Source organism: Musa acuminata, chromosome BXJ1-3 (assembly GCF_036884655.1).
Source record: "Musa acuminata AAA Group cultivar baxijiao chromosome BXJ1-3, Cavendish_Baxijiao_AAA, whole genome shotgun sequence".
Lineage (NCBI taxonomy): Eukaryota > Viridiplantae > Streptophyta > Magnoliopsida > Zingiberales > Musaceae > Musa > Musa acuminata.
The window spans coordinates 32,586,446-32,614,320 of record NC_088329.1 but is presented as its reverse complement, the minus strand read 5'-3'; the positions used below and the strand labels follow the sequence as shown (position 1 = coordinate 32,614,320).

Here is a 27,875-nt window from a genome sequence, read left to right as displayed (position 1 = left end):
CGATCTTGTCGATGGCGACGAGGTGGAAGACGCTGGAGGTCGTTGGCATTCAAGCCTTCGCTGGATCCTAATCCAACGGACGGCGGTGTCGCAGTGGACGACGGGGTGGCGCACGTTTTCACGACGGCAGTATTGGTACAGGGCGGTGAATAGGGTGTAAGCTCGCCTGGAATTGCAGCGGACAGAGCGTCTCTTGGGCCATACCTTGAGTTTTCAACGGGAATTTTGGGCCTTGAACCTTCCTCCTGCCTTTCTCTTTGGCGTCAGGTAAATCTCCCTCTAACCGCTGTAAGAGGAGAGTGCTTTTCGTTCCACTTCACCCTTGAGTTGAAATTTGCTACGCCTTTTCCTTTGGCCAACTTGAATGATGCTTTACTTTCTGAGATCGTTCATCACAGCGAGACGATGTAGATCCATGTGGCCAATATATTGTACGAAAGGATCCTTTAAAGATAGCAAATCTCTTCTTAAATTAGTTCTGCCTTAATTTGCGAGAGTAACCATGATGTACAAACTCGACTATGATTCAGTGCCCATAATTGAATCTTATGGACGATGATGCCTACCAGGTATTTTGGTCTTGGCAAGGCTTTCAGTCGGATCAGGTGCCTGTTTTATCAGTCTTCCTTTCTATCTTTGTAAAGGAACTACTTTTAGTTGCCTGTTCTTGGTCTCTTCCACCTCCCTTTCAGAGGATTGATTGATGGGAGGGAGAGGCCAACTTTAGTGCCATCCTTACCATCAGCGAAGCTTCAAACTCTTGCGGTTAAATACATCTCATTAGGTTATGAGTTCAATAATTGTAGAACTCATTAGCTTATATCAATATCATGTGACACGGTCCCCTCCAAAAGGCCAAAAGAAATGCTTTGTGAAGACTCACTGGCATTGGAAGAACTTGCTACATGTTACATTCTTTTATACCTTCTGCACAGGCCTGCTTTTCAACCTAGATCATCTGATCTGAATTCTTCCAGTGCAAGCTTTCTGACCATGTTGTTAATTCTTACCAATCTATATTGATTTCTATATTTTACTTACTCTTCCCGTGTTTGTGCATGTCTGATTCCTCCAATTAGTGATTTGAATCTGTTTCCATCATCTTCACAAATTTGCTTAGGCCACGTAAGTTACCCATCTTCACAGCCCAGTGCTTTCTTGATATTCTGCAGTGTGCATGAAACAAGTGTGTTCACAGTTTCCACTGATTCCATTGTTAGCTTCGCCATGGGTGAGGAATTGGCAAGAATTTGGAATGCTATTGTAAGCAAAGATCCTCCTTCCATTGTCCTCTCCTCTGGCCTAGATGTGATCACGAGAGGCCTGGTCTCAAGCCCATCAGGAAGTATAGAAAATCCTGATGGCAATATAGCCAAGCTACTAGAATCGCACCCAGTCATCACTGATTGCATGCCATCAATGTCCACAGGAGCAAAAACCACCATTGACTCATAAGCGTTAGTGCTGCTATCTTGAAGAACCCAAATGTTAGTCCTCTCTGATGAAGTTGTTGTCTGTGTATGCACATCAAATATTAAACATCTCAACTTTTACATCTTTAAAAAGAAATGTTGTATGTCAATTTGATCACTGGCCTAGTGTGTTTTAAATTTTATTTTGTATTTCTATTTTTGTTAATTTAATATTCTACCGGAAACTTTGGGATTAAAGTTCTTTGGTTTTTCGACTGCTAATTATGAATCATATCAACAGATTGTTGAATACTTATACTTACATGCATCGTAACAGAGTTTCCACGATCTTGGCCCTTCGCTAAATTCACCGTTGTTTGAGTAGGGCCTGGTGTAAGCATGATGTCCCACTGAACAACAAAAAAGGAGGTTTGTTTACTATCTAGCAGAGCAAATATGACAAAAAGGAGTGATGTAGAATATCTTACTTCAGCTCTTCTTGATTCATCTCTCAAGAAATCAAATAGAGTCATTGTAGGAACAGGCAGCCATGTCGACAGAACTGCACAGATGATCAGTCCTGGAGGCTCACCAGGATCATTCATATTCTTCCTTGATGTGAATCGAATTTCATCTCCACTCTTTGTCGATACCTTGGTCCATGTGCGGTGTCCTGATGCACCGATGTTCTGGCAAAAGATTGAAGTCATTCTTTGTCCAAGCTTCAGGATGCTCTTTCTTCCAGCCAGTGTGGAGACTCCTGAGAATCTCATGCGAGGTAAGTAATAAGTTCATTTTCCTAACAGGTAAAAGAATTGCTACGTACCATTACAGTCTCTTGTGGGAACATTAGTGGCCATGAAGAAAACTGATCTTTCACATTGCAGTCGTAGTGTTGCCATCCAGTGTCTAGCCCCAAAAGCCAGGCCATTGGTAACAATCGAGCGAAATAGTGTTGGAATTACACTTTTTTGGCATTCCATGTGTTCTACCCAAATCACCTAGATTCAGAGAATGAAATATGATGACTTGCAGATGATGCAGTTGTGTATAACCAAATGATCTTACAATTTCATCTTAAGATAATGAGCATCTCAATCTTGAGAGGAAGGTTGCAGAACTGCTGCATATAAGAGGGAAACAACTATAAGATTTTGAAATACCTTGCAGTGACCATTGTCTTGGTCCTCTATTATACAGCCTGATGGGCGCTTCCTACACTTCATGAGTGATGCATCTATGTTTTCTTCAAGTTTGTCAATGGATATGTCTAAAATTGCCCACCTACTAGGGCTTAGTTTCTTGCAGTACCTCACAAAGTAGATTTCTCTTGTTGGCACCAAAGGTGTAAGCATCTGAATTTCTGCAAACATCTGAGAAAATTTAATGAGTTACTATGAGAACTACTACCTGTATTATGTACATTGAATAGTCACAGATACTCTAGTCAGCAAGAACTTAGTTGAATAGGACATCTATGGGGTACTGATGACTCCTGTGATAAGATAAACTTGATTGGTCGAGTTCATGATGAAAACAATGTCGAAGTGAAGAGGCCTTCCTTACTGATTCAGTCATGCTGGTTAAGGGAGCTTACCAGTTGTAAGGTACCATCTTTACTGTCAGCCTGTCCATTGAAAATGACATCAACTATGGCAGCCTTGGAGATCATACAAGGAAATAAGTCCTTCCATTGGTTCTACAACAAGAAAGGAACAAACAGAGATTAGAAGGTTATGTACCGGTATCTAAATAGTCATCATTAAGATTTATTGTTAATTTGGTCAGAAGTAAAAGGCTAAGTATGCTAATGTCAAGGAACCCATGCAAATACCAATTTAGGAGTGCAATTCTGTTCTAATTTGCTAATTAGCTTCTGTTTGATGTTTGATATTTTCATGGGTGACTGGCAGCGAGAAAGTGCTATAAGAATGGACAATAAAAATTCGAAGTTTATAATGACTTAGTTATGTTTGATATCCAGCTATCTGTAAATATATGCAAACAAGAAAGTTCCAGGAATTTCAATAGGATAGAAACTGATATGCATGTAGACATATGAACTTTACCACATCCATGAAGGCTTGTACGAGCCTTGTCATGTCAAAGAAGACGACACCAGTCTCTCTGGAAGCCTCAATATTCCTGAGACATCCATTCCTTGAATTATCGGGTGAGAATTCTTTAACATACTCATCATAGTTAAGTATCTCCCTTCCGGTCTCAACACTTCGAACCCACAAGGGTCCCTGGGCAGTAGCCATCTTGATCAGCTCATCCAGGGCAACATTGACGATCTCTAAAATTTTAGATTTCTCAAGACCCAAGAATCCACTATAGCAATCTAATGAGCTCTTGTTTTGATCGGCGCCTGCAGAGCATGATGAACTTGGTGAAGTGTTTCCATCCGGGATGCTTCCTTGCATTCGACGTAGTTTTTCTATCTAGGAGTTGGATTGAAGATCAAAGTTATTGCAGTAGAAATAGCAATAGTTGAAATGTTCAATAGGTATAAAAATACGGGGAAATCTGTTGCAAAAGTCAAAATGTTATTTCTAGCAAGTGTACAGATTAGCTAGTCAGATAATGAGCCATTGGGTCATAAGCCATACCTCTGCTTTTAGCCTGGCATTTTCGATACGAAGTTGTTGTTCCTCTGTGGTCATGGTGGTGTCCTTGCTTAAGGTTGCAACACCACAATTGGGACAGCACGCTTTCTTTATCGTCTCTCTCATGGCACGGTTTTCCTCCTGCAGTTTCTCTATCTCAGATTTCAGTAGGGAGTTCTCATGCCGCTCCTGCACCGCCTGTGGGGAACTTACAGTTTCATGATAGTTCAATGTTCAAAAGATGCGAGAGCAAATGAAACTGGTATGTGATTGCAAAACTAGTCTTCTTAAAATTATTTGTGTTCTAATCTCATTTCTTTAAGCAACTGATCCATTTGGCATATAATTTTCGAGACAGGCTAGTTCTTTGAATGGGTACCTTGATCTGGGTTCGTCGATTTTGAAACCAGAACTTGACCTGCCTGGCAGAAAGGCCTAGCTGCTTGCTCAACTGCTGCCTCTGCTTCTCGTCTGGATGGGGTGACTCCTTGAACAACCTGTGTTGCCCATTCCTTATATTAGATTTGATTGGTTAACCACACTTAATGGTAGTCATCATTAGTTTTTTATTTGGTACATGTTCCTGTTTACCCAGTATGATTTTATCACAGAAAGGAACAGATCAGTTCCTAGATAATGGTTTTTCTTGAACTGCACAAAGCTCCTGCTACCTGGTATCCTTTTGATGATCGACTACACTCTCTATGATTATGTGCTTTATTCTGATTTAGAGTTGAAGGAACATGAGTGGGTCGTGGTCTGGGCAATTCTTTTTCTGAAATCAAATGACCGGTTTTACACTACTTAGAATAATATCTTTAAAATTCACAATATGAAGCTTTAGACATGGCAAAAAGCAATATACCATTATGACCTGGCAGAAACCGAGACATGCATGAGTATGTAGAAACTCCTAGTATGTCACAAAGACAGGAGGGAGGGAGGATCAAGTTGAGCAAACCAACTCACGCCTCCATTTCTCTGATCTGTTCAGCTGTGTGCCTATGATACTTCTTCCTCTTCCTCTTGTTTCCGACCTCTCTGTTGTCATCCTGTGATTCATTGGACTCTCTGTCTTCCTCGGATCGACCCGCTGCCCCAGAGTTCTCGCCGCTGATCCCTGCCTGCTCCCCTTGACCCCCTCCACCACTCCCCTCGTCCCCTTCCTCCACCTCGGCTGCTGCCGCCGCTGCATTGTTCCTGAATACACCTGCCTATCATATTTTCAGGAAGGAAAAATGTTAAATTCATGATCGAACAGAGGGAGAGCGGTAAGGATGCAAAGAAATAGGTAGTTACTAGAGAGAGGGAGAGCGCTGGGGATGCAAAGAAGTCTTTGACAGGAGGAATGTTGTTGTTGTTCATGCTGCTTAGGTGTTTTCTCATGCATGCAAAGCCCCCAGATTAAGTTGGAGGGGGAATGGAGATATGGAATGGTGTTAAGAGGGAAAGTTGAGGAGGGAGGTAGCTGAAATATGGAATGAGGAATAAATGATACAAAACAAAGGGAGAGACTCTGCAATGGAAAGATGTAATGGAGGACTGTTAGGATTGAATGACAGTTATGTATGCAATGTGTGTCATAGGAAACAACACTATCTTTACATGGCTGGCAACTGTGCCTTTAAAGAGAGTCATCCATGCAGGCCTTCGGTAGCCATGCTACCATATGATCCATCCTTCACTTTTACCAATCTGGAATGTAAATTTGCAGAAACTATTGTCCCTTACCTGTGAAGTGAAGACTCCCATTTCCCTATGATTCTATCCGTCCATGCTGCGTCTTCAAAGCAAACAATTGTTATTATCTATTTGATACTTCTCCGTGTGCTCTTTTTTCTTGATGAGTAAACTTTCCTGTTAAATAGTTAGATGGGTGAATCCTTGATGTTCCAAATCGGTCTCGAATCGAGTCAAAGCGAGCATGGAGAAAAGAATGTTTGGTGGCCGAACTTTAGACGTAAAGAAGGCCTTGGAGAAACATGAATTCCTGGAGACTAGTACATCTGGAATTTTGAGGAAGATGGTGGGATGCAGGCATCGTTTTGAAGGATTAAGGGTGTCATGAGCTTGAATGGTGGTTGTCTAGGGGTGAGAATATGAATTCATCTGATTCACAATGGTGTTTCTGCGCATGTCTGTTCCACCTGCATAAGAACAGGAAGCTTTTTTCTTGAAACAGGGACGGACATGTTTCTGTCCGGTCCAGGTGGTCAAGTGCAGGGTTGATTCAAATGCATCGCCCTCATCAACAACCAGTAATCAGTCTCCTCGGCCACTTCCATGGCAGCACTCGTGCTTAAACCAAATCACTTGTGTGCATTGTTTTGAAAGAGAAGAAAATTTAATAGCAAAAGCTTTTTACTAGGACTCATTCCTTTTCCATGTCTTTCTCATCATTGTTAGTGTTGGAATACTGAACATCTGAGTTTAATGATCTATTTCTTTTATATATCAAAGAATTTGGAATTACTTGGACCATAATAATGCATCCATGATCTCCATATCTCCTTTTTTATGTGCCTCTGTGGCATTGTTTCTTAATAACGATGGCTCTAATAGTCGACTCAGCCACCGAGAAACCCTTATTTTTTGCTAGTCAGAATTTAGAAACCCATGGAACTTTTATTAAAGAAATTAAGAATATGCGTGCATGTGCATCTTTTAATTGGATTATTTACATAATGTTCTCATGCTCCTGCTTTCTCAGGATATTTTGCTGGTGATCACAATTCCTCACAATAATGTTTTTTTTTTTTCTTTTTTTTTTTTTGTGGAGATAACATCTGCAGTGTTTTGCCTTCAGGTGTCTCTTTCTTTACCTGCAACAACTGGTAGGATGTTGTATTTGAATCTGAATCAAAATGGGATAACACAAGGTAAAAGCTCTCATAATATATCCCAACATTTACTACTGCTGTCTGTCAAATCTTGGTTGATGAATGAGAGCATTTTGAATGAACCACATGATGGTTTTGAGTAGTTGTGGAATGGTAGATAGGGCAAATGATCTGTAGCCATGTACTTTTATTTTCTTTAGATCATGGAACCAACCCCACACGTCTACTGTTGTCCTCTTTCTCTTTTTTCCTGTGGTCTCATCAAGGAAGACCAAGATTTGGTTTAGAACTCATTTAAGAGATTCGTTCTTGTTCTAGGCTATGTATATTTCACCCCAAATTCTCAAGGATGTGTTTGAATTGAGAGATTTGAATTGAACAGGCAGAGAAAGAAAATGAGAGATTTGAATTGAACAAGCACTCAAGGATGTGTTTTTTTAGTGACAATCTTAAGTTAGCTTAACTAATAAAGGCTATCAAATCATCTCAAGACATCAAATTTTAGATAATTTTAAAAATCAAAGTATTTTTAAAATCTCTCATTGAGTGGGGATTTTAAGATAATTTGACATTGGAAAAAAGAAAAAGGAATTTGTATGAAGTAATACTAAAAACTTGAATTTGCAAAGTTAATTGAGTGGGTTGATCACTTGAGCATTTTCTAACACCTACTACTGTTAGTTCTTTGTTACAGAAAAGCTCTATTTTCCAACATCTCTTCTCTGTATGTCTTTGTTAAGATGAACATATCAAAGGCTGCTGGTGTGGGAATTTGTCTTCTTCTTTTTGGAGAAAAGCTGGTGGAAGGAGCAGTTTGATACAGCAAGGCTTTCTTATCTTCTTGCATGAGATTGGTAGCTCTGCATGGTAGTTGTGGAGAAACTTGGTTTTGTAGCCATCATCATGAGTTCCTTGCTGTCCTTATTGTTCCCGTAATAAACCTTAGAAACATGTGCATAACCTGAACCTAAATTGGATATTAATTTTCATGTACCTCAATCCATTCGATGGTTACTCTCTCATAAATTGGAGTGAATAATTTTATCATGTGTGAGAGCGACCCATCCATCTTACATTAGAGTGAGCAGCAGCTTTGGGCAATAAAATAGTGCATTCCCTGACCAACCTACTACTCATAATTAATCTATGGGTCTTTTTGGATGTCATGTTTATATAATCTATTTTTTTTTATTATACCTATATATATATATATATATATATATACAAATAAAAATTTTATAGTTAAAAAAAACAAAATGCATGAATAAGAGGGAAAAAAAACAATCAAATTTTGATGATTTATAAGACAAAAACATACATAGGAAATAACATGGGGATGGAAAAGGGGAGGATGGAAAATAATGATGAAAGATGAGGAGAGGGAGATAGTAAAAGAGATTGATGGAAATTAGCTGAGAAAATGATAATAAGATAATGATAAACCTTAACATTAGATTGTGTTGGTGCTTATTCTCATCTTTGTTAGTCCCCACTAATAAGATATGTTACTCCCTACTAACTTAACTTCAATTTATATTACATGTTAAAATTTTCTCCTTCTCATCTTTGATTTAAGAGAGTGAGTTTTTGTTAGAACCCTTGCAGATTCTAAACTTGGAGTTGATCTCTTTAGGGGATCGGTTTCCTTCGAACTCTATAGGAGTTCCTCTCTCCAAGTTGCTGCTCAAAAGAAAAGATTCATCTATTGCTTATGAAAAGAGGAGGAATACATGGCTATTTATAAGGCTTTTAAACCCTAACTCCTAATATGACTCCTACTTCTAACCAACTCCTAATAGGACTCCTACTCAAGACTCCTATTCCTTTATAATTCCTAATTCTTCTCTAAGAAACAACCTTCTAACCCTAGCTGACCTCTTCACCTTTTTAATATGGGTCGGCTTAGGTAGGTTTTACATGAATGTCCCTCTCAATTAGGACTCTCCTAGCTAGAGTCCTAATTGACTCGCCCTCTTCAAATCAGCCTTGTCCTCGAGACTGACGATTCATGAATTCTGAAAATTTGATCTTCAAGTCATCATAATTCTCCTAAGTGACATCTTCTGTTGGTAGGTTCGCTCACTATATTAGCACTTCAGTAGTGGGTCATCGTCGTTGAGTCATGATCCGTCGATCAATAATGGCACTTGGCTGGGTCTGGAGTTCTCTTTGAGTAGTCATATTTGGTGGGTGTCTTTGGGCTGTCTCCAAGCACCTATTTACAACTTCCATCTGGCCGTCGGTTTGTGGGTGATATGTCATACTCCTTTTCAATTTAGTACCATGTATATGGAATAACTTTGTTCAAAATCTGCTTGTGAAGATGCAAGTAGAATTTGTCATAAGCACAATATGTCCCTTATAGTATAATTCTTTTGAGTCCCAATTGTAATGAGTCACGGAGCTTGGTGCTTCCTCCAATTTTTTTATGATCTTACTGGTCTTCGAATCTTCCTGTCATTCTATCTTAATATCCTCAAGGAAGTCGTTAGTCGAAAGTGAAACGGTCGAAAATTCAGCTTGCTCGGGTAGCTGCAAAAGTGCATCTGTAACAACAGTCTCTTTCTCCTTTTTGTAAGTTATTTCATAATCAAATCTAAGAAGTTTTTCATAATCAAATCTAAGAAGTTTTGTTACTCATTTTTGCTGCTCAGGGATGATATCTTTTGCTCCAAAAAATACTTGAGGCTTTTATAATCAGTTTTAATTTGAAATCATCAACTGATCTAGGGTCCCCGTCTCGTTGCTGCGTACACAATAGCGAGCATCTTCTTATTATATATTGACATATTTTGATGGGAGGGAGACAATGCCTTGCTAGTGTATGCGAGTGGTCGATTATCTTGCATGAGAATGGCTCCAATTCCGACTCCAGATGCGTCGACCTCAATAATGAAAGGTCGGTTGAAATCTGGTAGTGCTAGCATCGGCGTTGTCGTCATGGCTGCCTTAAGTTTGTCGAAGGCAGTGGAGGCTTTGTCCAACCATTGGAAGACATCTTTTTTCAGTAAGAAAGTAAGTGGTGCACTGATCTTTCCATAGTTTTTCACGAACTTATGGTAGTAGCCTATTAAACCCAGAAAGCCATGTAGCAATTTTATGTTCCTCAAGGTCGGCTAGTTCTGCATTGCTTCTATATTGGAGGGGTCCCATCACACCTTCCTCTGATATGATATGCCCAAGATATTTCACCTTTTGTTGAAGAAAGCAAAAATTCATAGTGGTCGTTGTGTATTCGAAAGGCGGTTTTCGGTATGTCTTTTTCGCATACTCGTATTTGATGATACCCGAATCGAAGGTCCAACTTTGTGAAGATTTGTGTTCCCTTTCATCTAGCAATTCATCTACTACTAGAATAGGGTATTTATCCTTGATGGTTATGCCATTGAGAGCTCGATAATCAACGCATATTCACCATGTTTCGTCCTTCTTACGTACAAGTAGCACCGGTGAAGAGTAGAGACTATAACTTGGCCAAATAACTCCTGTTTCGAGCATCTCTTTTACAATCCTTTCTATTTCATCCTTCTAGAGATGTATATACTGATATGGCTGAGTATTTACTGGAAGTTTGCTTAGAAGAATCGTTATATAATGAGCATGCCGACAGGTAAGAAGTAGGTTGTGCGGTTCATCAAATATATCTGAAAATTCAACAAGCAAAGGAAGTAAGTTTGGATCTTCAAATTCTATTGGCTCTTCCTTAGTTTGCTGCTCAAGTTGTACCAAAAAGTCGCTGTATGTTTTATGCAAAACCTTCTTCATTTGTTGTATGCAAATTGTCGTTACGTCGCCCCCATGTTTCCCGTGCAGTATCACTTGTTTCTCCTTACTATAAAATTTCATAATTAGTTGCATAAAATTTCAAGAAATATCATCTAATGTCGTAACCATTTAATTTTGAGTATTGCCTTATGATCATTAAGAGAGGAGGAAGAAATATGCAATTATCTCTTAGTCCTGTAGTAATAGTTTCACTCGCGGGTGCCTATGATCATACTTCAAAATCTATCCGTCGGCGACCTTAATGTCAAACTTGCTACAATTCTCGATAGGTAAGGCCATCCGGGTAGCAACCTTACTGCATAGGAAGTTATTAGTATTGCCTATGTCGATGAAAACAGTGATCGATTGTTGTTTGAGAAGGCCTCCAACTTTTATCGTTTGCTGGTTTGAGTAGTCGACTAGTGCATGTACCGTGACTTCGATCGGTTGTGGCTCTTCTTCTACATCTTCTTCTTCATGTTCAAAGCTTTCTTCTGGATGTTCAATAACATATTCTTCTATTGGTTCAATCATAAGAAGTCTCCCTTTACTACAGCGATGCTCACGGCTCCACGACTTATCGCAATGCCAACATAACCCCTTCGCATATCACTCCCGAAGCTCTTCTCTTGTCAACCTCTTTGGTGCAGGGACTCGATCAACAGTAGGGGGGCTGAGGGCTTCAGTATTGCTGGTCGAGGAGCGACCCTAGTCCTCCGAGCTTCATGGTTCAATCGCTCCTCTTGATGTCGTGCGAAAGAGATGGCTGTCATAAGCATGTACGGTTGTCGTGCTTTAACTTCTCCCTAGATCTCCGGCTTCAAGCCCTCAATGAAGGTCCCTAATAGCTGTTTTTGAGACCAATCATGAGTTTGATTAGATAACCTTTCAAACCTGATTTGGTACTCCTGAATGGTGGAGGTTTGTCGGATCTTTGCTAGTTGTTCGTCGATGTTCTCGTAATCGGTTGGTCCAAAGCGGATCAGCAGTCTTTCTTTGAATTGTCACCATAAGAGGATTCCATGAGTGTGTTCAAACTAGTCAAACCATTGTATAGCATCCCCTTCAAGATGTATAGCCATAATTTTCACCATAGATACGTCCACGATTTTGTGGTACCGAAAATATCGCTCCACGTGTGAGATCCAACCAATCGGGTCTCCTTCTTTCCATCTAGGAAAGTCCACCCTCATGCGTAGATAGTTGGGGTCAGTCATAGAGCCTCCCCTTCCTTGGAAGTCATCTCTTCGAGCTTGGTGCGATTGGGCAAAGCTATCTCCTTAATGTGATTTCTTTAGGCTTAGTGGTCGGCTCAATCTAAGTTCGGTAAATAGCGTTCGAATCTTATCCTCCATTTGCACCTTGAAGGCTTCGAATTTAGCATTGATTGCCTCCTCAAATGCCATAGTATATGCCTCTAAATATGTGATGTTAAGATCTCTCTTTTGTTGTCGGGTTAAAGGCATATATAGGTTGAAAGAAGTGATGGTCGAAAGGGTTGGTGGATCGGTGGATATAGGCTGCAGTTTAGACTTGTTTTGTGGCTATTTTGGGGGCAGTTTGAGGGTATGGTTTAGTGGAGTTTTAGGGCTGTGGATGAAAGTTTTGGATCTGTGGTAGATGGCAGCAAAGGTTTGACAGAAATCAATGGAAGTTGCTGCAAATATGTGTTGTCTTGTAAGAGCAGAATTGTTATAAAAAAAACTATGGTTTCTCGACAAAATTTCCATCAAAAACTTGAGAGGTTTGAGGAGGGAATTAATAGCAAAATCTGACAGCAAGGATGTCTATTTTAATCAAGAAAATTTCAGCAGTATAACAGTAAGAAAATTGATGCAAGTTGCAATAGCAGAATTCTCGTCGAAAAATTTTAGCAGTTTGCGACGAAAATTTATAGCAACACAAAATCGTTTTTAGAGATGAATTCCTCAATAGATCAATATTAGATGGAAGCTAAGATGATTTATGAAGTGTATAAGAAATTTCGTTTAAAAAGGATTGCAAATAGATCGATTAAGGCAACAATATGTGGCTGAAATTTTCTGTAGATTTTCAAATATAGTAGATTGGACGTAAAAAATCAGTGGTTTATATTAAAAATTTTTTTATGAAATGAAAAAAAAATCCACTGTTAGGAAGTATCAAAGCTATCATAAAAATTTCGTAGAGATTTGGACAGAAAAAATGTAGTAGCAAGATCAAACAAACTATGCTATGCGGCTAGAATTTTACAGTGTAGATTTTCAAGTATAACAGTTTAGACGTAAAAGATCAATAGTTTATATTGAGAATTTTTTGACAAAACCAAAGGAAAATCTACTATTAGGAAGTGTTAAAGCTATCATAAAAATTTCATAAAGATTTAGATAGAAAAAATACAGTAGCAAGATCAAACAGATTGTGCTATGCTGCTGGAATTCTGCAATGTATCTTTTGTCGTAGAGATGAAAACTTTGCGCGAAAAGTTTATGCAGCAATTTTAGAACAATTTTTTTTTGGATTTTCGAATAAGGATAACTAAATTACAATAGCAGTAAGATAGGAAACCAAAACTTGTTACAATTCACGGAGAGATCAAATGATAATCTATGGTGGTGGGATGATGGTGAAATTTGGTGACGATCTTTTAAGCAATTATGAGAATTACTTTGGGCGATTGTGGAGGGCTGATGGATGGCTGTGGAAGGGCAGCGAGACGCCAAGAATGTTGCTCAGATACCAGGTGTTAGAACCCTTACAGATTCTAAACTTAGGGTTGATCTCTTTAGGAGATCGGCCTCCTTGGAACTCTATAGGGATTGATCGACCTCCTTGGAACTCTATAAGGGTTCCTCCCTCCAAGTTGCTGCTCAAAGGCTGCAGAAAAGATTCATCTATTGCTTATGAAAAGAGGAGGAATACATGGTTATTTATAGGGCTTCTAAACCCTAACTTCTAATAGGACTCGTACTTCTAACCAACTCCTAATAGGACTCTACTCAAGACTCCTATTCCTTTACAACTTCTAATTCTTCTCTAAGAAACAACCTCCTAACCTACTTGCATTAAGAGGTAGATTGTTCCTATGATATCTAGATGACGAGAGTCTTAGTTATGAAAATAATCTACTTGCATGCAAGTTAAGATCTGATGTGATAACCTAGTGGCATACAATACTAGTGGGATAAGGATACTTATGGATTCTAAGCAATATTTATCATATCATCAATATAATTGTTATAAGGTTTTTGTTACTTGCGATACCTAAAGATATCATGTCTCCATGGATACAACAACAACATCATCATCATCAACAACAACAACAACAACAACAATAATAATAATGATAATACTTACGATAATAATCAGTAAGATTTTTATTAGCTAAGCTAGTCAATATCTTCGCCAAGATACAATTTGATAGTAGTGCTAAGCCAGCTGTAACGAATTCAAAATAAAATTATTCTATATATAAGTGAATTAAGAAGTACAGATTTAAATACATAAACTGATGGACTACTGAAATCTTGGCATGATCACTTATCTTTTGCCCAAAGACTTGTTTCCTGTCTCTTGTAGGACTTAGTAGCCATGCATGCAAAATAGAAGAGAAGAGAAGAAGAGGATAAAAGAGAGAGAGAGAGAGAGAGAGAGAGAGAGAGAGAGAGTCTCCATGAAATGGGCAAGTGATTTCTTGTTAGCTGCTAACCAAAGATAGAGAAAGCCTCAACCATCTACGATTCATGAGAACCAAAGATGACCTCATATTAGATCTGTGCTTCATGGTGTCTCATGCAAGACTAATACACGAAGATGACATCAAAATTTTGCCTTTGTGGATACCCTACAATAATCTTTCTCTTCTTTTTCTGCAGAATATACAGTAAGAGCATGAACAGGAAGGAGGTCATCCATGCAAGTATTTAGAGTCATAGTCTAAGCTCCAAGTCTACTACTTGTCGTGCATCATCCGGATCAGAATTCTGGCTGATCGAGCTTATCGAAAGGTTTTGATCATGCCGTCTATTCTCCTGTGCTGAGTCCTGCATGGCAAACGATGAGTTTATTTAGATCATAAGTGAGGCAGCATAAGAAATCAAGACAACCTCAGTGGTGGTTTCTTCGAAGAGCGGCAATGTCACGGTTGGCGGCGAGTAGCAGTGCGATGAAGACATGCCTCCTTGACTCAGATGCGATCTGGTAACATGAAACAGCAGGAGAATCGGTGAGCATCCTTCAAAACCTCTTCCACCCAATCTGATGACCAAACTACACTATACCTTGCCCAAGTACCCAACCAGCGTTCGCCACCAGTGAAACTTGTTCTTCCGGCGTCTCCATGATAATCCATCTACGATACACGAAAGAAGCAGCAAAAAGCATGAGCGGACGCAATCTTGTCCGTGTACAAACCCATGAGTGCAAGCTTGAGATACCATCATGTTGGGATGAAGCGCAAACGAAGGCCCTGAAACGATACCGGATGGTGACGAGGGAGGCGATGAGAATGCCATTTCCACTCTCGAGTCTTCCGGCTGAGACAACCATGATGGGGATTTAGGAGGAGGAAGAAAAGAACAAGGACAATCAAAACATGGGTAAGATCTGGGAGACCATGTTGAGATCGCTGCAGAATGGGGAGTCCAGCGACGAAACATATTCCTCCATTTGACTCTGCAGTCTCATCTGCTCCAGCTGAGCCACCCCGAGTCCTCTCTGGGGTTGCTTTGACTTCTCCTTCTTCCCCTTCCTGGATGACCCACATCTTCCGCTTCCCAGCCGTCCTCCCTTGAAGTATGTGCTTCCCATCCCTCCTTTCCGATCGATCTCCAAATCTAAGCCAAGAAGAAGACCAACAAGAACAAGAATGAGAGAGCGAGAGATGACTGATATAAAAAGGGTGTGGGGTTGCCTGAGACCAATGAAATGATTTGCTGGTTTAGATGTATGTGGATTTAGGGAGATCTTATTTGCTTAGCTGTGTGCTAATATCGATCGTATCCAAACTCAATAAATAAAAAGAAAGTTTTGGCTGTGGACTTCGATACCACAAAATCCGCGCACTAATATCAACTCTCCCAACTGGGGAAGCAGATTAGGTCAGAGTATTTTATTTGATATACTAGTATTGGAAAAGATCTACAGAAGATCACACTAAAAATTTCTGCCAAAATCCAAGTAGATTCAGGTTATCGGATTCCGATATGGTAGTAAAAAGGTTTACTTAGCAAGCTCCACGAATCATGTCACGTGGATAGGAGGATCTCATGGTAGATATAGCCGCTGGTATGCTTAGATTCTTCGTATCTTGATTTGGGATATATATATATATATATATATATATATATCTCTGATGCACGTGCGACGAGCCTCAGAGGACCACTAGATTTGGAGCGTATCCTTCTGGTCTGCTATTATTGCACGAATCGTCCGTCTGTCTTGAAGCAAATCTCGTTCTAATTGTTTGTTTGTTTGAGCTGCAGATGTATTATCATAATGTTCCTTTCTTAATAATTTTATGCAATCAGAATTTATTTGGCTAAAAACACTTAATATAGATTTAATTCTATAGTCCTTTCAATAAAAGAAGAAAAAAAATAGTAGAAGTGGAATTTTTGGAGTCACTGATGATTCAATTATAACAACTTCGTGGATTGAAATATGTATATACTCTCTCTATAGAGAAGCATTTCATAGAAATTCTAAGGTGACGATTAACGATGCATTTCATCGAAATATGTATACTCTCTTAGTCCCTCCCTTCTTCGTCTTCATCCATCGATCGTATGTCGAGCTTTCAGATGGAATGACATTAGGGTTTCGGAAACCACTAGAATTTATCTGCTAAATTTCTCCTCCTCGGGATCACATTAAGTGATTAGTTTAAAGAGGAAGAGATGGTGGGTGTGTTGTTGGAAAGAGGAAACACGGAGGTGTTTGGGAGGCAGATGATGCGATCGCATGAAGCTTACTGGTGTACTGACAGCATTAATTTCGTGTATGGGCCATGCAGGAAAGCATTACTTGAGGTGACAAGAGACAGCTTGGAACAACTCATGTGGAGATCATGCTCCATGTTCCTATCATTTATCTGTTTTTGGGAGATGAGGAACTACTGGATTAAAAGATTTAGCATCAGTCAAAAGCTACCCAAAACACACAAGCAATCAATAAGAAAGAGAATGAGAGAGAGAGAGAAAGGAGAAGGCAACCACTCCATTTCCAAGCTGTGGATTCCTTTGCTTGAAGGTGGCACAACAAATATTATATTTGGAATGTGGAAGGAAGGTGTGCTCCATTATCTTTGCAGGGCAATACCTTCCTGAAAGGAGGAATTGGAAGAATATATATATATATATATATATATATATATATATATATATATATATATATATATATATATATATATATATATATTCCATTGACTAATTTAGGTGTCATATACACAAATGATTGAATACAAAGGGTGAACTCATTAAGACAGACTTTTCTCTAATATGACATCCAGAGAAGATTAATGTATGCAGTCTTACCCTTATATTTAGGGACATTTAATACTGCTGGTGGAGAGAGAGAGAGAGAGAGAGAGAGAGAGTGAACAATGGTAGTTGGTGGTTTCTTATTTGGATCCAAAGATTATAAGTGTGTCCAAAGGTTGCACATGGAAAACAGGCTTTCAAAATGGCTTAAACTGTGAAGGAATCTACAAGAAGGATTAAACTTCCCAGTAGAAACTGCCTTGTCTTTAGAAGCCTATTGCTTCGTTTGTGCTGATAAACTCCAGCACTCTGTTCTAAATGGCAATGCAAATCCATCTTCTCTTTAACAGGAGGCAAAAAGTTCCAAAAGATGAAGCATCCCAGTAAAGATCAAAAAGACCAAAACACATTTTTGAAGATAGGCAGGCAAATCCATCTTCTTCAGAAACACGAGAAAAAAAGTTGTAAAATATGAAGGATTACTGTAAAGATGAAAGACCTATTGAAGATAGTTACCTGTGTCACCCTTAGCCATCATCTTCTCTGAAACATAGGGCAAAAGTTCTGGATGATGAAGCATCACTGCAAAGATGAAAAATCAACAGATTTTGAAGATAGTTACTGTGTCTCCCTTGACCACAGGCAATAATTTTAGTAGTAGGTAATGAAAAAAATTTATCTTTTTTGAAACCTGAGGAAAAAGTTATTATAAATGAAGGATCATCAAGAAGATGAAAGATCAAGATACATTTTTAAAATGGTAACTGAGTCACCCTTGGCCACACAGACAAAAGTTCTAACAGGAAATGCGAGTCTGTCTGCTCTGAAACACAGAGATATAAGTCACATTAAAGTCAAGACGAAAGATCAAGATAAAGAGAGTAATTCTCACTGCACAGGCAAAAGCTATTACAGGTAATGCAAATCAATCTCCTCTGAAACATGATACAAAGTTCTAAAATACAACAAATCACAGTAAAGATGAAAGATCAAGACACATTTTGACGATAGTTACCTTGTCACCGTTGGACACGAAGGCAAAAGTTTTAACAGGTAATGCAAATTCATCTTCTCTGAAATATGATGCAGAAGTTCCATAAAACAAAGGATCAAAAGTAAAGATGAAAGATCAAGACACATTTTGACGATAGTTACCTTGTCACCGTTGGCCATGCAGCATATGCTGCAGCAGGAGGGTAACAAAGCTAATCATAAATTCTGTGGTGTATACGATGCAGGTGGAATTTGGTCATTGTTAGTAGGTTGTTTTCTTCCCATATTGCAGGCTGAAGTCTTGCAACCTTGATGTAAATATGCAACAAACCAGACTCGAAGTGGTCAATAACTTTTTAAGCTTGTAACAGAAAATTGCTTCTCAATGTGGCTACTTTGACAAAACAAACTGCACTTCATTGAAGTGATAGCACGGCAACATTTTTTCAAATTTAAAATTTTTTTTTTTTACGAAACAGTAATTTTGAAGAGGGTTTTCATTTTGAATATAAGTTAATGAAATCTTATTTTATTCCTCTGAAAGTTCCCTGAATCCCTTATTAATATTAGCCTGAAAGTTTAATTTGATGGAATATTCCAGATATATTCCATTAGGGGTGTTATGTAAATAAGACTAATATATTATAGGACATGTCTATCCTAAATTATACTTGATCCACTAGGATTATAGGGACTTTATATTTATAACAAAATTTAAGAGACTTATATCAAAAACTAAATATTAGGAGCATTAATGTACAACAAAATCTAAATCTTCACCTTGCATGTTGGTGCCTCAGATTAATATTTATGATATATTCGCTAATGTGGTTATAAGTTTTTCAATGCCTGAAAGGAGGTCTTGACATATGCTTTAGAGTTCTACCCATCAGTGAAATGTGGATAATATGCCAACTACAAGGAAGAAAAGATAACATGCTCTCTGACCTAACACAAGGGAGAAGATTTTATATTAAACATGTACTACACTCGGTGAGGTGATCGAAAATGAATGAAGTAATAGTTGCACCTTATGTGGCCAATAAATAACTAGTAAAAGCTTTAAGGTATCAACCATGGTATGAAAAAACAATGTTCAGGAAGTATAAAAAAATAACTGAAAGAATCAGGCACTTGACTTTGACAACTCGGGTAAACAGTAACAAAATTACCATAACATCATTTGATCCTGCTGGTCATAAAACTAAGAGAAAGCTGACCAAGGCTAGGCTTAAAAGAAAGTCTTAACAATCTGAGTTCTTCCAAGTTCCAACTCCTTGATTTATTAAAATTTAACAACAAAAATAGGACAAAAGTACAACAAGCTGGTCATACATATTTACTCGTCTATACACTATTTCGCTTAAGTAGAAATACCTGTATGCTTCTGCTTTCACAACATTCCTGCCTGATCTGAAGCTGTTGGAGAAACAGCACCAAACAGCTAACGGTCAACAAATTGATCCAGTCTTGCAATGGCTCAACATTTCCCATCATCATCACCCTTGCTTTTGTAAAGTTAAATTTATGACATTGGTGAAGGCAGATAGAAGCTAGCCAAATACTAGGTCACATATATGTGACTATCTTCATGAAAGATTGGCCACCAGCAAAATTCCTGCAGAAAAACCTAAGCTTGAATGCCAAAGCATCTCTTCTCATGCTTACGATGCCTGAAAATTCACCACCTCCCACTTATTCCCATCATGATGGGTTTGATACCATGGAGGTTTGGGGGGGATATATATTCAGAGGGTAGATTTTCACTTCCGCGCATGTAGACGTTGTCTTCATCAGGTATGCTGAAGTCTGCAGGGTTTTGGTTGACAACACAGTTTACGGTATGACAATCATGTCTAACGGATTGGATTGCTTCATTCCTTTTGGTGATCCCAACCTGACCCATCCCAAACTTACGTACAGAAGAATCTCCAGCTCTTACTATTTGCTTGGCACTTGTAGTCCCAAAGAGACAGTTACTGCCGTCACCATATTCAGTATTAATAGATGAAGAAGGGGCACCTGTCTTATCCATTCCTTCAACTAAGAAAGATGGTGCTTCACCAGAACACCTAGCATTAAAACCCAATGGTGCTATACACTTGTTTGAGTGAATCATGATTTCCTTTTGCAGCAAAGACCCAAGAACACCTACCCTGGGAATTGGACGGTGAGGTTTGCTGAAATTTCCTTCTTTTTGGTCATGAGCAGAGTAACCAGCTGTGGATGGATTTTCAGGGGTCTCTCTAATTTTGGTTCCAACTTCCACACCAAGCACCTCTGTGGATTTATTACTAAAATTCAAGTTAGAACCTTGGGGAATTCCTACATGGTTTATATCGCATGACAGACCTGTCAGAGCTGCTTGATCAACTAGCCTAAGCAAATGCAATGCAGAAATTGTTTCATTGGTATGCAAATCTATTGGTGCTGTTCTTCCTAAATGACACCTATTTCCTCCTCCCACAAGATAAGATCTGGTTGGTAGAGTTGTCCTGTTTGTTGATTGCTCAGACTTCCCTCCCTCAGCTTGATAATGCAAGCCATTTGTATTTATTGATTCCCGAAAGTCAGCCTTTTGAACAACTGTCCTCTGTTTTCTATCAAGAAATGAATCACCAGGCACCATTTTCCCATAATTGCAATAAGCATGAATGTTACTGGCGCTGACTCCATGTATTCTGCCATTTAATGCCGCTGACAATATATCATGGTCACCTCCACTTGAACTCTGAGCTAAAACTCCTCGATCCTTCTGATAGAATCCAAAATCTTGCATCCTCATTCTTCCCCAATAAGAATTTGGAAGAGAACGATTTTTTTTAGAATCAACGGCATGAAGGTGAGTTGTACATAGTTGGTATTCATCATATTCTGGATTTGTCAGGGCATCTGTAGCTTGTTGGTTCAGATCTATAAGGATATGTTTCTGATATTTGGCACTCTTGCAGACTTCTGTTCCATGGTCAGCATTCTGGTTACCACATGGAGTAGTAGGAATACCAAATTCTGTATCACTTGCATGACTCATATATATCGCATTCATAACCTTGCTTCCACGGTATCCAGACACATTTAAAATATTTCCATGCTTCATCTTATCATTCATCATTGACAACTCATGATGGTTTTTGCTGGCAACCTCAGCATTCATCAGACTTCTTTCATGTTGATTTTTTGCTAAGAGTTCAACAATGTCCATCGGAATGTCATCCAGAATTTCCTTTTCATGTGTCTTTGTGGTCCTTTGTTTCTTTACTACTACTTTCTGCACGTGGAAACAAGCATGCACAAGTGCAACAGAAAGAGGATTACTAATCAATGATCATATTATCTGTTTTGCCAAGATAATTCCAGTTTGTAAAGCTGCACGACTATGGCCCACAAACAGAAGTTATAATGAAATTTGCAAAACTTGTAGCCAGGATAATGTAAGAATTAAAAAGCATCAGAAATGCACAGAAAAATAAATAAATATGAAAAAACTTCAATCGGTAACATATCTGAAATTTTATTTTCCTTATTCTAGATTTTACTCTGACTTCAAAAGATTCAAAACACACTCAGCAGTTACTTTAATAATTAAATGCTCGTACACAAATTTTCATTAAGAGTAGCTCATCGGATCATACATTCACATTTAAGATTTTCTTATATCAGCTCTCCAACTGCTTCGGGATGAGTTCTATATGATAGTAAACTATACCATATTGTACATAGGCTTGAATATAAGGATACTGATCAGTATGGAAAAGCTAAAATCTCGAACATAGAATAAACTGAGAAAAGAACACGGGAGATTAATAAAAATTGCAAGTAATACAATATGACAAAGGATAAAATTTGCATACCTTTGACCATTTTATTTGGGAAGAACTTTTGCTCTCCACTTGTGATGCCTTCTTTTTCCTTATTCTGGAATCAACTTTTTTATCATAGCTCCTGTCTAGTTTTCCAGGTGCAGAAATTATGTCTCTCATTTTAGGATAATCATTTTCAGGATGGACATGCTTCACTGTTGCATTGTTAGAAACTAAATTTTCCTGTTGCATGAGGCAACAACCACTTGGTTTTACTAGAGGCACCTTGTTTTCCTTTTCAGTGGTATAGCTTTTATTATGTTTACTTTCTCTAGAAATTTTAGAAAGAGGATCTACATCCTTCGCATTATGCGTACTGGTAGATACACCACCTTTATTCTCCCTGTGCTTAATTTCAGCATATCCTTTTGCACCAATGGCTTTCTTGTTCTGAGAATCATCGGTGACAAGTTTCTTAGAAACCTTCTTTAGCCAGTGCAGTAGACAAAGATCATCATCGTTGTTCCGATTAGATTCTATACCTTTATTAGGATCAGTTGATGTCATTTCAGAGTTCTGGCCAACGAGATTGCTTTTGCAGTTTCCAGATTGGGCTTCACATTCCAGTCCACCTGAACCTCGCTCATGGTTGCTCTTTATTTCACATGTTTCTGAGTGTCTCTTGAAAGTACAAGCTCTTTTAGATGTGTGCAACTCTTCACTTTTCATAATATCTTCCAGGAAGCGTAGCTTACGAACCTTTTTGTGGTTCATTTTTCCGGGTGGACTGCTAAGCACACTGTTCTGATTTGAGATACAATTCACATGATCAAACAAATCCATGTTACTGTATGATGCTTCATTATTGCTCTGATCTAAATCCATTAAAGCATATTTGGTAACATTAGCAACAGTTGCAATTAGAGCATCATCTTTTGGGATGCCAAGATCAACCCCAGCCAATTTCCAGCTTGTCTTAACCATGCCATCAGGTACTACATCTATTTCACCTTCATCAGTAATCCCCTCATCGTCTATGATTGCATATGCTTTGCTGGCTCTGAAAGCCAGAACTGCATCAGAAACTCCACTGGTTGCACCTCCATTTGGTTTGGCACAAACCATCGGAAAACCATCAGCAGAAAGAACAGTCTCAGGATTGTCCTCAGTAACTGCAATATTCCTTGCTTGGGTTTTTCCTGCTTCAAAATTTTCATCTTCAACCACAGCGGATGCAGGTTTGCATGACCGATCTTGATTCTCTTCAGATCTATGTTTCCCATATGTGAATACTCGGATACCTGTCAAGAGAAGGAAATGACTATGAAAACTTATGATGATAATGGAAATTATGATAGAGTAAGAGCCCAGATACCTTCTTTGGCCACACATTCTGTTGTAGATTCATTTGCTTTCTTGACACAGCATGGTGCTGGGCTATGTTCACCATGACTAATGCTGATAGAAGAATCTGACAGGAGTCTCTCCCCATGTATTCTATTTTCAGATTGTTTAGAATCACAACATAATCTATTTGAATTGGCATTTGACAGAAATGAGGAGCTTTTTGTCTTTATTTCTTCATGTAGTACACTTGTTAAATCTGCAGGTCCTGTTACATCTGCAGATGTGCTAATAGTATTAATACAGTTCAGGCAACTCCATCGTTTGAACTTAGAAACATGTAGTGGTGGTAGCATGTTGGCATCTATATCTGAACTTTCATTGTGAGGCATAAACAATGGCCAACAAGTCTTTGCATCTCTCTTTCGAACACCAGCAACATAACCACTGTTAGAAGGGAAATATCTCTGTTATAGTTTACTGAAGAAAGTAATAAAAGATAACTGTTTTCAACAAGTTAATATATGTCACTTGTATTCAGTATGCAGACTAAAGTGATTTTGGTGCCACAATTTCAACAATAACAAAATTGCAGATAGGCCTAAACAAAGTACATGGTGCCACAAAGCAGATATCGAATGTTCAAATCTGAATTTGAAAATTCCTATTTGCTTAATTTTAAGAAAGTCAGACAGTGAAAAGCAGGTAAATAGACATCTGGAAATACCGAATGGTGAAATGGTCACAATCTTCTGCATCTTCCTTGCCATCAGTCACAGGAGCAAATTCTTTCCCTTTAACATACAGCTCCTTAACTGCTACTTCCATAGCTTAAAATGGTGAGAACAATCATATGCAGCAGGTTGAATACGTCTTTCCCGGATGTGCTCCTCCTTGCTGAATAGAAAGCAGACAAATTAAGAACGTGCATCGAGACAAAATAACTTTGAGCAGCATAATTATTGTATTAAACATATTTAGCTTCAAATGCTACAAATAATTTTAAACGTTAATGAGATTTAATAATTGATCCAGCCTCATGAATCTGCATATAAATGCATTGTAAAAAAAATTTACTGATTACAACACATCATTCTGTATAAAACAGACTGAGGAATGGATAAAGGAACTTGAGGATTCATGCAAAGTATTATGCATTTGTTCACAAACATTACTCAAACTTATCTTCTCATTGTCATTTGTAGAGTATAAGTCACGATAAAGTATTTAAAATTCTCAATGAGAACTTTAAATATAACATGAGCAGGAACTAATCATGCCTGAAAAGATAGAACATCGTTTAGTACAGCAATTAATATGACTCAATCAAACTAATAACCAGAAATATTTATATAATCAGCACAACGATCTTTAGTCATTTTGATTCATGTCCAAGCAGATTTTTGCAAGAACACAACTAAGATAAGAAACTTCCTCCAAGAACTTAGATGGACTGCCGCTACACTTGTATCATCACAACAAACTCAAGAAGCAACATTATATCTTGTGCAGACTAACACATTGCCAACATGAAACCAAAAAAGAAACAACATATGGAGATTACTGAATGGACCAGTGCGACTTAACCATTACAAGTAACACTCGCCACTTATAAGAAACAAAACAAAAAATCACAAGATGATGTCATAGAAAGAGAACCTTTACATATTTCTGTCACAATATGAGAATTTGAACTCAAACACACAGGAGGCACTTGCACTATAAAAGAAAAGTGGTGTGCGATCATTTTAGTTGCCATGAAAAGAACAAAGTTGGAACATGAAATATAAGAGAAACAATCTTCTCCGGAGCACCACGAGTGATGAGAGTTAAGTTCAGACATCAATCAACCTCTAACCATTCAAAACTGATCATAAAATAATGCATCAAGATGAGACGATAGCGAATCACTTGAATCTTTCTGGGCAAGTAACGAGGTTTCCTCAAGGAAAATAGAAGGCACAAGTGGTTTCTCAAACTTCCCACGACATACAAAAGCATGACTTGAGCTAACAAATAGGTACATCAGGTTAACCAAAACCACAAGATCCATTGCACAAAGAAATATGAGCGGAAACTGCAGCGAACACACTCCACACGAATCAAAACTTACTACATAAAATAACAAAAGCGGAAAGAAATACACACCGTAACATACATCAAGCCATGCTTCGCTGATTACCCGCTTCTGCAAAGGAACAAACAGGCCACCGGATCATCATAAACCTGAGGCTCAACCACACACCCATAGTCGACTCCAGAAAAGAAGCTCCTTTCCCATTCAACTTCTAGACTACATTCCAAACCGTACTAAATACAGCTGACCTAACGCACCACGATGCGAGAAGCCAATACCCATCAATTTCAGACCAAATTCATCAACAAAGTAGAGCGATCGACGAAAGGAGCCCAAGAGAAGCATAAAAATCGGAACTTGGAACTCAAGAACTCTTCCCAACAAGGTAAAGAACGAGTACCTCTCACGGGGAACCCGAAAAGGAATCCGGTAGCTTCTTTACCATAAAAACCTGAACCGCGGTTCGCCCTTCGATCCCGAGGCGCGGCCGGGGCAAGTGAAACGGGAGAGATCAGCGTGGGATCGACGATGGACCGAAGGAAAAAGGGTTTCGGGAGACCCCAACCTATTGCTAGGGTTTTCCGTGTGGGAGAGAGAATCTATGGGCAGCAAAAGCCAAAGGCACAATAATACTCTCCCAATGGATCAAAATAAGCAATGAATCGGGGCACATGTACTGTGACATGTCATCGCCACCCATAAATTGTACCTGTGTGTACGTGTGCGTGCGCGGTCACGGTCGCGGTCGCGCGCGTATGAGAAGCCATCAAAAAGGTCGGCAACAAAACCCTAATCCTAACCCGACGTCCCAACCGGGGTCGAAACCCTAACACGAGCCCTGGGTTGCGCGACCGGTACAGTTATGGTCTGGCGCTGTTACTATTGCCGCGAAAGGGACGTGATCTCGGCCGTCCACTGCGGGTGGGCCCACGACAAGTTGATTGATGGCATGGTTGTAAAGATGCTGGCGCCATGGGAGGCTGCTGGCGTGGGGGGTCCAACCAAAAAGGTACGGCCGTAAATGGGTGGTGGCTGACGCAGCTTTATGCTTCTTTCGCACCACAGAGGGGAAGGAGGATGTCGAGAGAGACCGGAGATTGGCAAACAAACCATCAGCCGGTGATCGATGACCAGTGTTGAAGTTCTGAGATGTACAGTTTGGTTGATGAACAAGGGAACTTTGGTTCATAACTCTGATGACAGTATTAAGTTCTGAAATATACACTTTGGTTGACGAACAAGGGAACTACTGCTCCCAACTCTAATTTGCCTGCTTTGATGGAGTAGTAAATGAGAGAGAGGGAGAAGAAGAGTGGAGAGCGTGTACTACAATTAATGCAAACAGCTCAGAGATGATGGGGCTCCCTTGTAACTATCTGCATGTTTCTTCCGGTCATTACTTTCTTGTGGAGCTGCTTCACTGTGGAGGCATGCAGCAGTCTCATGTCTTCCCACCACCATGCTTACTGTGCAAGACTATTCTCTCTCTCTCTCTCTTGTTTCCTTTTTCTTTCTCTCTTTCGGTGTGGATTTCGGTCATGCGGTTCTCCAAAGAGAGAGAGAGGAGGAGCGAAGAAGAAGAAGGTGGGTGGTTAATTGCTTCTTGTTGTGTGTTTGGCTATGATGTCTGCGTGGCTTCTACATCCGGACAGTTAGTTCCCTTCAAAGGAATGGTGTGTGAGTCTGCACTGCACTTTGGCCTTTGCTTGGGGAGAAGGAACGGTAAATATCCTCTTGGTTTTGTGAAGAGGGTGGTGTAATAATTAGGAGACGCAGGACCATCACATCCACCATTAGAGAGCACAAAGATCATTTATACGTCCGGTTTGACAGGTTTCCAAGAACATCATCATGCCTTTCCTCGAAAGAGGAAAAAAAACAACACAGGAATGAGTTCTTCACTGCTTACCACTTTGTTTGGCAGTGGTGGATTAAAAGTAGGTGGTGATAATGATCGATCCTTACATGATGAATTGCCTTGGGGGTCAAATATTTGTGCACAACTCACTCTTTTAAGGAGTTCAACTATAAAAATAAATAAATAAATAAACTACTTTTTCTATAATTTCTTTTTGCTTGTTTCTTCTTCTCCTTCCCATGCTTTCACTTCATCTCTTTTCCTTTGCCCTTCATCTCTCTCTCTTTCTCTCTCCTACCACTGTTTTCTCCTCCTTGTGTCTCTCTGGGCATGACAGTCTGCGGCTGTCAGAAATGGAGGGACCCACAGAGTGGCCAATAGAAGATATTGCATAGTTATCTCTCTTTTTTTATTTAATGTATGACAACAGATATTACTTAAATATTCTTATTATGATTCGATTACGTATTGAAAATCTAATCGATTCATACGAACTCGATCGATTACTAGGGTTCAATTAAAAGATGATGAGATGGGTTAGCCGATTCAATTAAAAGTTGGTGTGTTCCATGTTCCATGTTTCTTGCTTGCTTGGATGAAATCTGCAGAGAACTCTGTCCCTACACCGTGGAGAGGAGGGAGGAAGTTTTAGGTTAGCCTGCTATCCAACCGATCAATATGATATGATGATCATAGATTTACAGGACAAGTCTATTTAT

At 39.1% G+C, this 27,875-nt stretch overlaps 3 protein-coding genes across 8 annotated transcripts; all 3 read right to left on the bottom strand.

The window, feature by feature from the left end:
• Positions 1-780: 780 nt before the first annotated feature.
• LOC135624874 (homeobox-leucine zipper protein GLABRA 2-like) lies at positions 781-5,489 on the bottom strand. Its single transcript, XM_065128919.1, has 11 exons — positions 5,321-5,489; positions 4,991-5,235; positions 4,401-4,518; positions 4,025-4,219; positions 3,482-3,856; positions 3,010-3,111; positions 2,576-2,785; positions 2,239-2,413; positions 1,901-2,172; positions 1,736-1,822; positions 781-1,514 (listed from the first exon to the last, which is right to left on the bottom strand). The coding sequence occupies exons 1-11, from the start codon at positions 5,405-5,407 to the stop codon at positions 1,131-1,133; spliced, it is 2,250 nt and encodes a 749-aa protein (XP_064984991.1). The 5' UTR covers positions 5,408-5,489; the 3' UTR covers positions 781-1,130.
• An 8,790-nt stretch (positions 5,490-14,279) lies between these two features.
• On the bottom strand, positions 14,280-15,507 carry LOC135637257 (uncharacterized). The gene is made up of 4 exons (XM_065149868.1): positions 15,220-15,507; positions 15,042-15,140; positions 14,886-14,956; positions 14,280-14,802 (listed from the first exon to the last, which is right to left on the bottom strand). The coding sequence occupies exons 1-4, from the start codon at positions 15,368-15,370 to the stop codon at positions 14,713-14,715; spliced, it is 411 nt and encodes a 136-aa protein (XP_065005940.1). The 5' UTR covers positions 15,371-15,507; the 3' UTR covers positions 14,280-14,712.
• Positions 15,508-17,213: 1,706 nt separating this feature from the next.
• LOC135624868 (protein EMBRYONIC FLOWER 1-like) lies at positions 17,214-25,986 on the bottom strand. Of its 6 annotated transcripts, XR_010491808.1 has the most exons (7): positions 25,370-25,985; positions 23,949-24,118; positions 23,253-23,668; positions 21,929-23,178; positions 19,455-21,345; positions 18,240-18,385; positions 17,214-18,157 (listed from the first exon to the last, which is right to left on the bottom strand). XR_010491808.1 is itself a non-coding variant. In XM_065128910.1 (6 exons), exons 3-6 carry the CDS (start codon positions 24,047-24,049, stop codon positions 19,759-19,761), a joined length of 3,354 nt encoding a protein of 1,117 aa, XP_064984982.1. In that variant the 5' UTR covers positions 24,050-24,118; positions 25,370-25,409; positions 25,699-25,986; the 3' UTR covers positions 19,231-19,758. The 6 variants fall into 6 exon arrangements, 4 of the variants coding, with proteins under 4 accessions (XP_064984982.1, XP_064984968.1, XP_064984976.1 ...); XR_010491807.1 differs by having other exon boundaries at positions 17,214-18,385; XM_065128910.1 differs by lacking the exons at positions 17,214-18,157; positions 18,240-18,385 and having other exon boundaries at positions 19,231-21,345; positions 25,370-25,409; positions 25,699-25,986.
• Between the last annotated feature and the right edge of the window lie 1,889 nt (positions 25,987-27,875).